General features: G+C 39.4%; 2 protein-coding genes across 2 annotated transcripts; both read right to left on the reverse strand.

The window, feature by feature from the left end:
- Positions 1 to 2,385: 2,385 nt before the first annotated feature.
- Positions 2,386 to 6,342, reverse strand: LOC103711864 (60S ribosomal protein L21-1). The gene is made up of 2 exons (XM_008798170.3): positions 6,028 to 6,342; positions 2,386 to 2,836 (listed from the first exon to the last, which is right to left on the reverse strand). The coding sequence occupies exons 1-2, from the start codon at positions 6,262 to 6,264 to the stop codon at positions 2,579 to 2,581; spliced, it is 495 nt and encodes a 164-aa protein (XP_008796392.1). The 5' UTR covers positions 6,265 to 6,342; the 3' UTR covers positions 2,386 to 2,578.
- A 1,471-nt stretch (positions 6,343 to 7,813) lies between these two features.
- LOC103711904 (golgin subfamily A member 6-like protein 6) lies at positions 7,814 to 10,344 on the reverse strand. Its single transcript, XM_008798222.4, has 2 exons — positions 9,679 to 10,344; positions 7,814 to 8,419 (listed from the first exon to the last, which is right to left on the reverse strand). The coding sequence occupies exons 1-2, from the start codon at positions 10,109 to 10,111 to the stop codon at positions 8,109 to 8,111; spliced, it is 744 nt and encodes a 247-aa protein (XP_008796444.2). The 5' UTR covers positions 10,112 to 10,344; the 3' UTR covers positions 7,814 to 8,108.
- Positions 10,345 to 11,980: the final 1,636 nt, after the last annotated feature.

Here is an 11,980-nt window from a genome sequence, read left to right on the forward strand (position 1 = left end):
AAAATAATATATTATTAGTATAAATTAATTTTTCATAATATAACATAATATTAAATTATTTAACATTACATATTAATGTATTATGATATAATGTAATATAATAATATATTTATAGTATAATACAACAATAAATAACCATTTATCTGTTTAATAGATTATCTCTTTACTTAACTATTTGTAATGGCGACAAATTCACTGTACTTATCAATATCATAAGGATCAGATTATTTGCCACTCACTCATTATTTTTCTTTATATTTATTTATTTATACGTTCATTCGTATATATATTTTTATTTATGCATTTATTTATTTATTATTTTATCCATTGAAATATATTTATTTATTATCTTATTTATTTATTCATTCATTTATATAAATATTTATTTATGCATTTATTTATTTATTTATTCTTTTCTTTTCTTTTCTTTTCTTTTTTTCTTTTTTTCTTTTTTTTCCTTTTCTTTTTTTCTTCTCTTCTTCTCCTTCCTTCCTCCGCCCCCTTCTCCGTTCTTCTCCTCCTGCGCGGCCGGCAGCACCGGAAGGGGGCCAAGCCGCGGTGGCCGTCGGAGGGGGCCGGGCCGTGGCCAGCGGCAGTCTCGGTGGCCGACGGCACCGGAGGGGGTGCGGCACTATGGCGGCGGGGGAGAGGGACGGGGTGCGGCGGGGGAGAGGGAGGGAGTGCGGCGGCGGGGGAGAGGGAGGGGGTGCGGCACTGCAGCGGCGGGGGAGAGGGAGGGGGTGCAGCGGCGGCGGGGGAGAGGGAGGCGCGGCGGCGGCGGCGGTGCGGGGGGAGGGGTGGGGGTGCTGGTGGGTTGGGAGGTTGGTTGGGAGAGGAACAGGGAGGGGGGGCGGGTCAGTTGGGAGAGGAATTTTTTTTTTTACACGGGGGTATTTTGGTCAAAAATACAACTTTCTGAAAAAGCTGAAAACAGCATTTTTGGAAAGCTCCAAATTGGAGCTTCCCCCCAAAAGCTGTTTTCAGCTTTCCGCAAAAGCTGAAACAGCTTTTCAAAAAATTTACCAAACACAAATTTTTAGCTAAAAGTACTTTTGGAGGGCCAGAAAGTGCTTTTTGGTCCTCCAAAAGCTCCCCCAAACAGGGCCTAAATCAACTATTAACGTTGACTTATCTCTCAGTTGCCCCGGGTTTTCTGTTCAAGCTATAAAACAAGCCTGTGGTGGCTCGAAATTAGATTTGACACAATATTACGAATAGGCCCCCTTTGAGTGTAAGGCGAAAATAAATGTTAGTCGGATGTAAAATTTTTTATTCATATTTATTTTAAACGGGTATGGATATAAATTGGATACCAAAATAAAAATATAAATATGGATATGAATTAAAAAAATTAAACTTAAAGGCCACAAAATTAAAGATATTAGTAGGTGGATAATAAATCGTAATTTATTTTTTTTGAGTGTCATATAAAATTAAATAGAATTATAATAGAATCAAATTTTTGGATATAGATCGAACGATTGCCTATCTATATTCATATTTTTATTCACGTTGAGCTAGACTTAGATACAAAAATGAATCTCGACGGATATTTTCGATCCACTTTCAAGTATCACTCGAGGCTTGAAGGTTCACTAGAAGGATTAAATCCAAGATGGGTTCAAGATCGGCCCAATAAGCTACAACTGATCTCAGGTTGAAATGAGGCTTATAGCCCAAATCTGTGTCCCTATTGATTTTCTGAGTACTCAAAACTGCCCTCCCTTTTTATAGTGCGATGTACATATTTGAGAAGCTCGCCATGCTGCGAATTCCTGGAGAGAATTTGGCCAAGAAGCATGGATTATACAGTCCAGTTGCTTTTAAACCACTTCATGGTTAGAGACTCATGAGCATTTACTACAAACACTACTTATCAACTCTAATAAATAACAGATTTTACTAGAATTACCCGAATCAGTAATAGAAAATATTGGCAGGCTTTCCGTATATCAGTTTCCTGTCCTTGTGCATCCTCCTTGGTCCAGGGAGATGATGGTCAAGGATGAGCTCATCCAATACCCAGAGGAGAAACCTGTCGCAGTGTCGCCCACCCTAGAGCCTAAATTATAACCTACCATCAGTTATATCATCCTTACACTGCATTATTATTTTGTGCATGCAGCTAAATAGGCCCTAGCCTTCCTAAAACAAACGAAACGACGCCCGGACCACCTCAAAATAAAGAACACAGCCAACGCCGGCAGACGAAATAACACGATTGGAAGGGGTATCCCCGGAGACGATTTCTGGCCGAAGAGCCTTGCACAACGACCCATAGGCACCCACCATAAAGCGTGCAAGGCCAACAGTCTGCCGACTTTCATAACAGAAAAAAGGGATGCATTGGAGGTCACAAAACTGAGAAAACAAAATGAAGCAGGCAACTTAAAAATCAAAAATCTGATCACCTTCGACTGGTTAACCAAGTCTCTTAAGCTTTAACCATCACGGAAGCAAATAAAATATTTTCAGGCATCATAGTGCACCAAAAACAAACAGCATCCAACAAACTACCAAGAAGTCCAGAGAAATTAAGGAGAAAGCGCAGGCGCAAAAATCTGAGAGAGATAACATCCTAGTAACCACCCTTGAGATCATTGACCACATCGTAGGGAATTGGAGTGACGGTCTCCAATGTGGCTCCTTCGACCATGAAACCAGGCTTGGGACCCTCGGGCTGCCGCTTTGTGCTGATGATCTCACCACGTGCCTTTGCCTCCGCCTTCAGCTCGTCATTCTTTTTCTTTCTCAAGCGGAAATCTTCCGTGCACCTGGAAGGTTGCACATGCTCCACACGCACATGGATCCTCTTCCTAATGATTCGGTTACCAACCTGGCCATAGAGTTGCATTGAAACATAAGCCAGCATACAAAAAGATATTGGAACTTGACACAAGATAATTCCTAAGCCCAAGTAAATTCACTGGATCAAATCTGCACAACCCACAAAAAAAAAAAAAAAAAAAATCTTTCGCTTCCACCTTTTTCTCTGGTTCTCGAAACTTGCAAGTAATTATCATTTTTACAATGTTCCAGCCACAGGATTGAAACTTTCCTCTAAACCTTAATATACGTTGATCAACCTAAACCAAAATTTAATTTCTATTGAGTTCTCAAAAACTTTAATATATATCTCAACATACAGAGGGATGTCCACAGTTCCCATGCTTACATGGTTAAAAAGGCAGAGATCAGTTTCTCTTTTTCTTTAATTTATCAGATGGTTAGAATAGAACCCAGTCACATAAGACCAAATACAAAAACTTCTCAAACTCTCAGTGATATATCATTCCCATACATTACATTTACCAGAAAACCTCTCCCTGTTTGTCTTCATCTATAATCTCTGTAATAAATAACCTCATGAATTCATACAAAAATACTAATATCTATATATTTATGAGTAAATTTATAATAAGTTTTACCGATCAATGTTATTTAATTGATTGATCCAAAATTGTGTATAGGCTTGTCTTCTTAAGGGCGCATCCTGCTTAGAGAATCTAGTCAGAGTCAATAATTTCATGTATGGCTTTTTCACTGTGTTAGTAAAAGAACCAAGTGCAGATACATGGTCATTTGATTAGAGCTCATACACATGGCAGCTAGTCAGACAGATTGAGAGGAGGTAGACGGATAATTAGCTTGTAGTAGAGGAACTCCAAATGAAGTATTGCATGCCTCTACTAATGTATCATTAGGTAAAAAGATCCAGGAACTGCCTCGGACCGTAAGTAAATTATTTGAGGTGGTATAGAATAAAGAGAAAAAAGATGGAGATTGCAAGAGAGTTTGCACAGGTATTGAGTTCAACAATGGTGGCCACGCTAAACAAAAAATATAGGAGGATCATTCTAATATTTACTCAACATGCTATTTCAATGTACATTAATTTAATAAATTTCTTATTATAAAACTGGTGGCAATGAGAAAAAAATTTGACAGAGCAAATCTGTTTAATTTTTTTAAAAAAGCATTCTTTAATCTAGTGTATATACTATATTAAGAGATGATATTTCTAAAATCAAAAAGATTCCATCTGTCAGTTTTTCCTAATTGACAGAAAAACTCTAACTAATTAAATGTTTACAATGGTTAGTTTTAGTAAATACTGAGAAACATGTCCTGTTGTCTCTATCATCTAAAAACTCAATTGGATACTCCTCTCTCTTTCGGAATGTTCAACTTTTTTTCTGTTTCACCCGCTTTGTCATCATTATTGATCAAAGATGAACAACATGAGTTTCATACTATTTGGTTCTCATATTATTCTTGTATTGCAAATAACGAGGCTCCACACCACTCAGTCTTCTTTTTGTTATGCATCCTTCTTATAAAGTTGTCATATTTTTCCCTTTAATATTTTTTATTTTTGCAGTAGAAAGTTACAACTTAAGAAGATAAAGTTATCCTGATGTTATTTTCGTTTTTATTATTTTTATATTTTATTTACATATTCTTATCAATTAAAAATATAGATAAAATAACTGAATAGCCCACTTATCATTCATAGCATTTCAATGCTAATCATATCAGGCTGAATTCAAGAGATCATGAAAGGCCCATTTTGCTGCAAGTAATTGGAAGTTTTCATGCAGTTGGGATTACATGTTGGCAATAATCGCAGCATGTGTAACTAGTTCTAACTTGATTTAAAGTGCTTGAGCAATCATAATGTAGATGAAGCACTATCACTGCAACCTCAGTTGTTGCAAGCCATCCTATGATCCAAATGGCTATAGGACAGGTAAATGCAACTTAAGAGACTTTTAAGGGGTTCAGTTACATGGTCCACACAGTCTTGCGTCAAACCAAACATGAAAGCTTGTTCACATACTATAACTAGCCATACCAGTTACTCACAATCAAGCAGGCCCAAATGATCATAAGAAAAGACTGCCAGGACGCATTCCAAAATCAGTGCTTACAGCAAAATTTCTTCCAATTTTATATTGCATATACATGAAGGACTATTACAACATTTGTACCCAATACAGCATTAGGCGATAATCAGAAGCCATGCTCAAGAAAGAAATGTTATCACTACCTTCTGCTGCTTCAACCAATCCTTAAAACATTTGCTAAACGTTACATATCTTTACTACAAGTTTACAACTGATATCCAATCTCTCCCATAAGCTCCATCTCTTAGTAAGCCATCAGTTCAAAAAATATAAAGATAGAAACTAAATATGTTGTCCCAGCCATCTAAATCTTTCTTACCTTCTCTTGTACCTCCAGACATGTACCAAATACACCCTCAAAAATTCAAAAACCTAATAACTCAAACCCTTTCTCTGCAAATTTCAATCATCACTTTGGTGGCAGAAAAAGAAGTACCACCCTGAAACACAACCCTGAATGTTGTCAAGATAATTCCGACCACTCTTCCCTACTCAACCCACATATGCCATCTCCATAACCCCAAATCTCTAGATGGGAATTTGATCCCCATACTCGCCAATTAATAAATATCTGGTCTCCAAAAAACACTGACTCCAAAATCACATTTTGAAACCAACTTGCAAAACAACAAATGAATCTCCCTAAAATTCAAAAACAAAGAAGACAAGAAGCAACCGCAGAAGAGAACAATAATCTAACACACCCCAAAACTAAATCCAAAAGCATCATCACTCACAATAGTCTCTATTAAGCTAATAGTAAAAGAAGCATCGTTTATTACCACGGATAAAATCGCCACCATCAAACGGCGATCCAATGGCAACAAGAAGCAACCAATAAACAATCAAAATAACAACTCTAGACAAAAGAACTAAAATACCACAAAAACATCAAATAAAATCGCTAAACTACGAGCGGAACTAAGATTAGAAGGCCTCTTATGCATCTATAAGCATGGATCTAACTTCACTCTACCATCTTTTACCAAAGGAACTAATGGAAAAACAATAAAACCTCGAAGGAAATCATTTTGATCCTCGAATCAAACAAGAAGAGAACTGGGCTATCAATCTAACAACGCAGATCGAAAGAAAGATGCGGGACAGGGATCGAGTGGACCTGCTTGTTGATCTCGACGCCGATGGCGCGCTTGGTGACGTTCCAGACGCGACCGGTGCGGCCGTGGTAGAACTTGTGGGGCATCCCCTTGTGGACGGCGCCGTTCACCTTGATGTCGACGTAGTCGCCGATCTTGTACGTCCGGAGGTACGTCGTCAGCGGGATGTACCCCTTCTTCCTGAAGGGCCGCGCGAAGAGATCCCTCGTCCGCGCTCGCACCCCATGGCCGGCCGGCATCTCTCCTCCCTACCCTCTCCTGCGGCTAGGGTTCGAAACGCAAAGAAATGAACGCCCTAGCTAGGGTTTGAGATGCTGATCTATTTATAGAGGGATTAGGTTCCATGCGCCGGTCGGTTCGGGAACCTGAACCGGATCTAGTCGGGTTGGGTCTGAGACTCTGAGTGCACCGAGCCGAAACCGACTTGCTTGAGATGTTACTAGTTATGGTCAAGTCGAGTGGATCCGGTATGGTATTGAACCAGAGGGGCATGGCATCCAATGCCCCATTCTAGGAGTCGCCCCTAAGTAGTTTTAGCATATTATTTCTTGGAGCGATTCCCCTAATTAAGCTAAATTTAGATATTAAAAAAAGGATTTCTCTAATTTTCGCAAAATGGTTTATGAGTTGCATTCGTACTAGAGCTGGGCCGAGCCACACCTTTATATGAGCCCGGCTCGAAATTTTTTTGGGGCCTCAGACCAGGCCTAGGCCCAAAACTATTTGAAAACTCCGGCCCAAGCCCAGACAGAACCTAATTGGAGCAGCCCAAATTAGGAACAAAATAATTGGGCTGGCCTGAACCAAAAAAAAAATGCTTTAAATGACACCCAAAATACTTTAATATCGAAAATTAAGGCTAATATAAAACAAATGAAACATCCAATCAATTAAACATACTCTGAAGCCCGCTAGCCCAATAAACTTATAGGAGACTTAGAGTATTGAACATGCCCATTTTGAAATGAGCGTAAATGATTGAACTGGGCTAGATTCGGGCTAGAATTCGGGCTCGGGCCAATGACCTACCAGAGCCTGGCCTGAAAAATAAATGGGCTCTGTAAGTAAACCCGAACCCCATCTGAAAATTTTCGGGCCTAACCCATAGCCCGACCCGAAGTTGGCTCGGGCCGAGCCCATTTCCAGCCCTAAATCATATTTGTTCCTCGAACATGAATCATGGCTGAAAATGTACTTTGATTTTGAAGAGCATAATGGGATTGATAGCACTTTTATCGATGTAATGAACAATTCCAACTCTCAATTTGGTTCGTGTCGTAATTAACCATTGCTAAATATGGGTAACAGTCATCGTGTTTGACTTCTTGAGCATCTTCTATGATTCTTTCTTTAAATTTTAATTCTAGTACAATTCTTTAGCTTGTTATTGTATTCCATGCTGGCTTGGATTTCGAATTGCAATATCAAAGAGCCCCTTGGTTTATTGGAAATCAATGTTAGTTAATAGAGATAATCAATTATTGAGGACCTAATAGGTATCATTTTTGTATTTGTGATTTTGTTTGTCTACAAATCAGCGAAATACCACATAGAGATGGTGTCGAAGGCAACTTTAGAGTAAAATATCTAATATTTCTCAATTCTATTTTTCTTCATTTTGATTTGTTTTCGAGAATATAATGGTTTCACAACCACTCAATTTGAACCTAAGAAATGATTACCAAATGTCGGCATTTTTCTTCGTGGTTTTTTTTTTTTTTTTTTTTGCAAGCAAAAAACAGAAAAATAAAGGCAATATCAAACAGAGGCTATTAGGCTTCTTAACACTGACATGATGGAGGGGCATTGCTTGGTTGGCACCCAAGAACCTCGAGACACCAGAAGAGAACTAAAAGAACAAACAATTGCTGGAATAACTCAGAAAGGGCAATTGGATTTGTACTTCAATGAAGACATTCACAATCTAACATGGCTCAATAATCACCTCGCATGGAACCAATGCTATCTATCTTCATTCTGATATTTAATTCTGGCTGCTAATTTGTGAGAGATGTTGAATTTCTTATGTTTCTAAGATAGGTTTGTGCTTGATTGTAGCGTGAATACCAATTGTACTACGGTTCTATTCATGGGACGCTAGTGCTTCATGAGATCGCTGTGGATTCAAGGAACCCATACAAGTTGCTGACTTCTCTCTGCCACTTCCCAAGCCCAAGCTTCTGGGCGGATTCTTTCTGATGCGATTCCTTTTTGTGTTGCTGAGAATTCTTAGGCTCTGCCTCAAAATGTCAATCTCCCTATCTCTTTTAATTCCCTCCTTTTCCATTGCTGATATGCGTGATCTCAGTGTTTCCATGGTCTCCTCCTTGGTCTTCAGCTCCCCGTGGAGCTCTTCAATCATGCCTTCCTGGACTCCCCAGAAGAATCCTTCCCCTATAAAAGATAAAGGCGTGTTAAATTGTAATATCTAATAGTGATCTACTCACTGGATCTTTATAAGATTGTAGATGAAATATAGAGTTGGTGTTGTGAAAATAGAAGTTAGTTAAGCAGACCAAGAGGTATTGGAATAAAACCTGAGAACACTTGATTGCAATAAAAACTGATCAGCAGTACAGCTCCTGGGAGTCAATGGTAGTATCTTAATGGCAGCAAGACCATGTTCGTCTTTCTTGATCCTCCACCGATTTTTTTATCAGATTGAATTATAGAGCTGCAGGCGAGTTAAGATATCTCAACCTTAATGGAGAAAAATTTTAGTAGGAAAGAAGAGCACCCAATCGGTTTCCTCTAGAGGGTTAAATCAAGGAAAAGATGTGGCCCGTCGGTAAACATAGAAGCAACCCTGTAGTTGGAATTGATGTATACCTTTACGAGAGAAAGGACAAAGAGAGTAGTATTTGACTGACCAAACATAAGCCATATACTTTTTGTTCTTGTTATTATTTTGGCAGTTCTCTAGGTGGCTGTAATATAGCGAACAAGTTTCCTGCAGAGATTTTTCTCTCTGAAAGTTACAAGTTATCGAGAGTTCAGAAATATTCTTTTATCTTACCCTCTTTTCTTGCATTTCTGAGAGATCGATGATTAATATTTAAAGCAACACTTCAAGTTGTTCTTTCCAACCACATGCCACTAGCATTAGGATAACACAATTTACCTGTATCATCGGATTCTATTACAGAAAAGTATCTTAGCAACTAGACGGCAGCAGCAAACATGCATCGGATTTAAAAGAATTTCATTCATAGCTTAACAATAAAAGCTATTTGATATGGTCTCGTAATGTGAAATTCAGGATCCTACAGGTGTTTAACAGAATATATTTTGTGATAATAATGGAAGTATATATTCAGGATCCACATGCCTTAAATTATATCCAGATGTACGCTCATATCTTTACGTTCTTCCAGGATTTCACTATTCTTTACTCAGATCATTCATTGAAAAATCCTTCTGATTAAATTGTTAAGACCTGTTTTTTTTCCGAGTAAGTTTAGCTGAATTGATCATGGATAAGACTCGTACATTTAATGTAATCTCCTTCTTCGCACTAAAATCCTCCTGCTGTCTCCGTTTCAGACAAGAAACAAGCACAAGAGACTAGTGTGAAGTTTGGAGACTTACATTTGAAAACTTGGTCTGCAAAGGCATTCGAAGTAGGAAAACTGGTTCAAATGTGGCTACGTTACCTTGTCGAGTCCTCTCGATGAGGTCGTCGAGCTCGGTCTTGATCGCAAGGTAGAGCTGCTTCCACTTCTCCGCCGCCTCCTCCATCCGCGCTTGCTCTTCTTTCATGTGTTCCATAATGTAATCTGTGCCTACCTGGTACCACTCCTTGACGTCGCCTCTGCTTGCTGCCGCCGCCTCCAAACGCCTCATCCTATCCTCCTCCTCCTTGAGCCTTTTCCTTAGCTTTGTCACCTCCTCCTTGTGCTTCTTCCTCTCTCGCTTCCATTCCTCCTCCTTGCGTCCAAAGACCGCCACCTTTTGCTCGGAGACACGAGCCGCCTTCTCCCCCGCACGCTTCACCTCCTTGATCTCTTCCTCTAGGCCTCGGGTTTTAGCCTCGAGTTCTCTGCACTTTTCGCGGTAGCTGCAACACTTGCTGGTGACAATGCCCATGTTCTTTCCTCTGAGCTCTCTGGCTCTCTCTCCCTCTATCCTTCTCCCTTTAATAAGCTTCCCTCCTTGATCTCCTTAGCGTGGTGATAACGTGGTTTGGATGATGATGGGCAACTGACATAAATAAGTGGGAGGAAGAATCTCGTGGATATATTCTGCTATTGGGGTCGCTGCCTTTCATTAATTTTGGCAATAAATGTAGGTGACAAAGAGTGTGAAGAGTCGCACTCCCTCCCCTCTATGCATAATGCATCCCAAGTCAGAGCCCGGAGGCTAGAGAAAGACACCGTTATGGTTGCCAGAAACCTTCTCGTAACATCTTTTTTCCCCTGAGAAAATGTAAAAATATGGTTTCTATATTATGTGGATCCTGCTTTTTGAATGGACAATATGATAAGAAATACTTCTTCTGAGAAAATATGATAAGGTATATTGAATGCGCATTTATTAAAAAACATTAAGCTTCAGTAAAACTTGTTTTTCAGCATCTTTGCACTGTTTATTTCCTTTGGTAAAAAAACAACCAAGAAAACACTTGGGTATCCATCCACTCAATTATTATACTTAAACAGAGTAAACAGTGGCGGGGAGTGATCAATCCTATTTGGTCGCTATTGGCCATAGTAATCTATGTTCAAATATAGTGATGAACACTTTTTAGTACAATGATAGAGCTATACATAGTTTGAAGGATTTTCTCTATATTATATATTGTGAGTGGTGCCATGACGTGTTTTATATAAAATAAAAAAAAACCCACGATCAAAGAAATAAAATCTCGCAACCAAACGGTCCATAAGACAGTTTTGACAAAAGGACAATGCAGCAACCTTAGGTGTTCGGTCATTATCAGTGCGATGACGCGTTCTCGTATAGAAATATATTTACCATTCCGCATCGCATGCTCCCCAGTGATTTTTTTTTATATAGAAAAAAAAAACCCACCTCTCTGGCACTCTAATGGAGTCAAAGAAGCCAACATTAAACTATTACAGTAGTGATCCCTCTCGCTATCCAACGATGTGAAGTGGTCCAGTAAATTCCATTTCTGTTTTTTTAAAAAAAACGAGAAAGCATGCACATTTGGTCGCATTTGTTTGTAGTAACCATCCCTCCATAGGATTCCTTCAGTGAAAGAGACTTTGTCTTCAAAGCAAAAAAAAGAAGAGACTTTGTCTATAGTTGGGTGGCCAAGCGTGCAATTCCATCAGGAGGCGGCCTATGGATAGAAAATGCCGACGACTCAAACTTGGGTCGGCTTTTGGTCTAAGAACTGGACCGACCACGGATTTCGTTTCAGTTGTCTGAGATCCGAGGCTCGTGATTTTTAGATAGGGTTTCGTGGATCGAATCCTAGCGTTCTAAGCCAATCTTATTAGACCAAAAGGTTTAGCTTTGGTTTCATGATGGGTCCGATTTCGGCTTGATCCAGACGCACCAAATCCAAATTAGACCGGTCGAGTGTCATGCCATGTGACTCCTTGCGAGAGAGGTGTGGTCCCAATGGTCCCTCCACTATACCTGTGGAGTATAGTCCAAGTGATATATAGGTAGGATAAGTTGGCACTAATTCAGTCATCATCTCCTGCTAAACCCTATGCCTTACCTTGGCTATTATTAGTTGAATCGGATCCAAGACCTCGGACATTAGGCCTGATGTTGGTGGGTCCTATGACTGTATGTGAAACTTCCAGCACAAACAGTGACAATAGGACAGGATGATCTGATCTTATCTTCCCATGGGATACATCTTTTTCATATATAATTGTTTTGCATGGGTTGGAATGACCAAAGGACTGTGATGCGTACAGAATTTTGGCCTGACCTTATGACTTCTAGCCTTTTGTATTCCATACTTTGAGCATAAAC

Source organism: Phoenix dactylifera, chromosome 17 (assembly GCF_009389715.1).
Source record: "Phoenix dactylifera cultivar Barhee BC4 chromosome 17, palm_55x_up_171113_PBpolish2nd_filt_p, whole genome shotgun sequence".
Taxonomy (NCBI): Eukaryota; Viridiplantae; Streptophyta; class Magnoliopsida; order Arecales; family Arecaceae; genus Phoenix; species Phoenix dactylifera.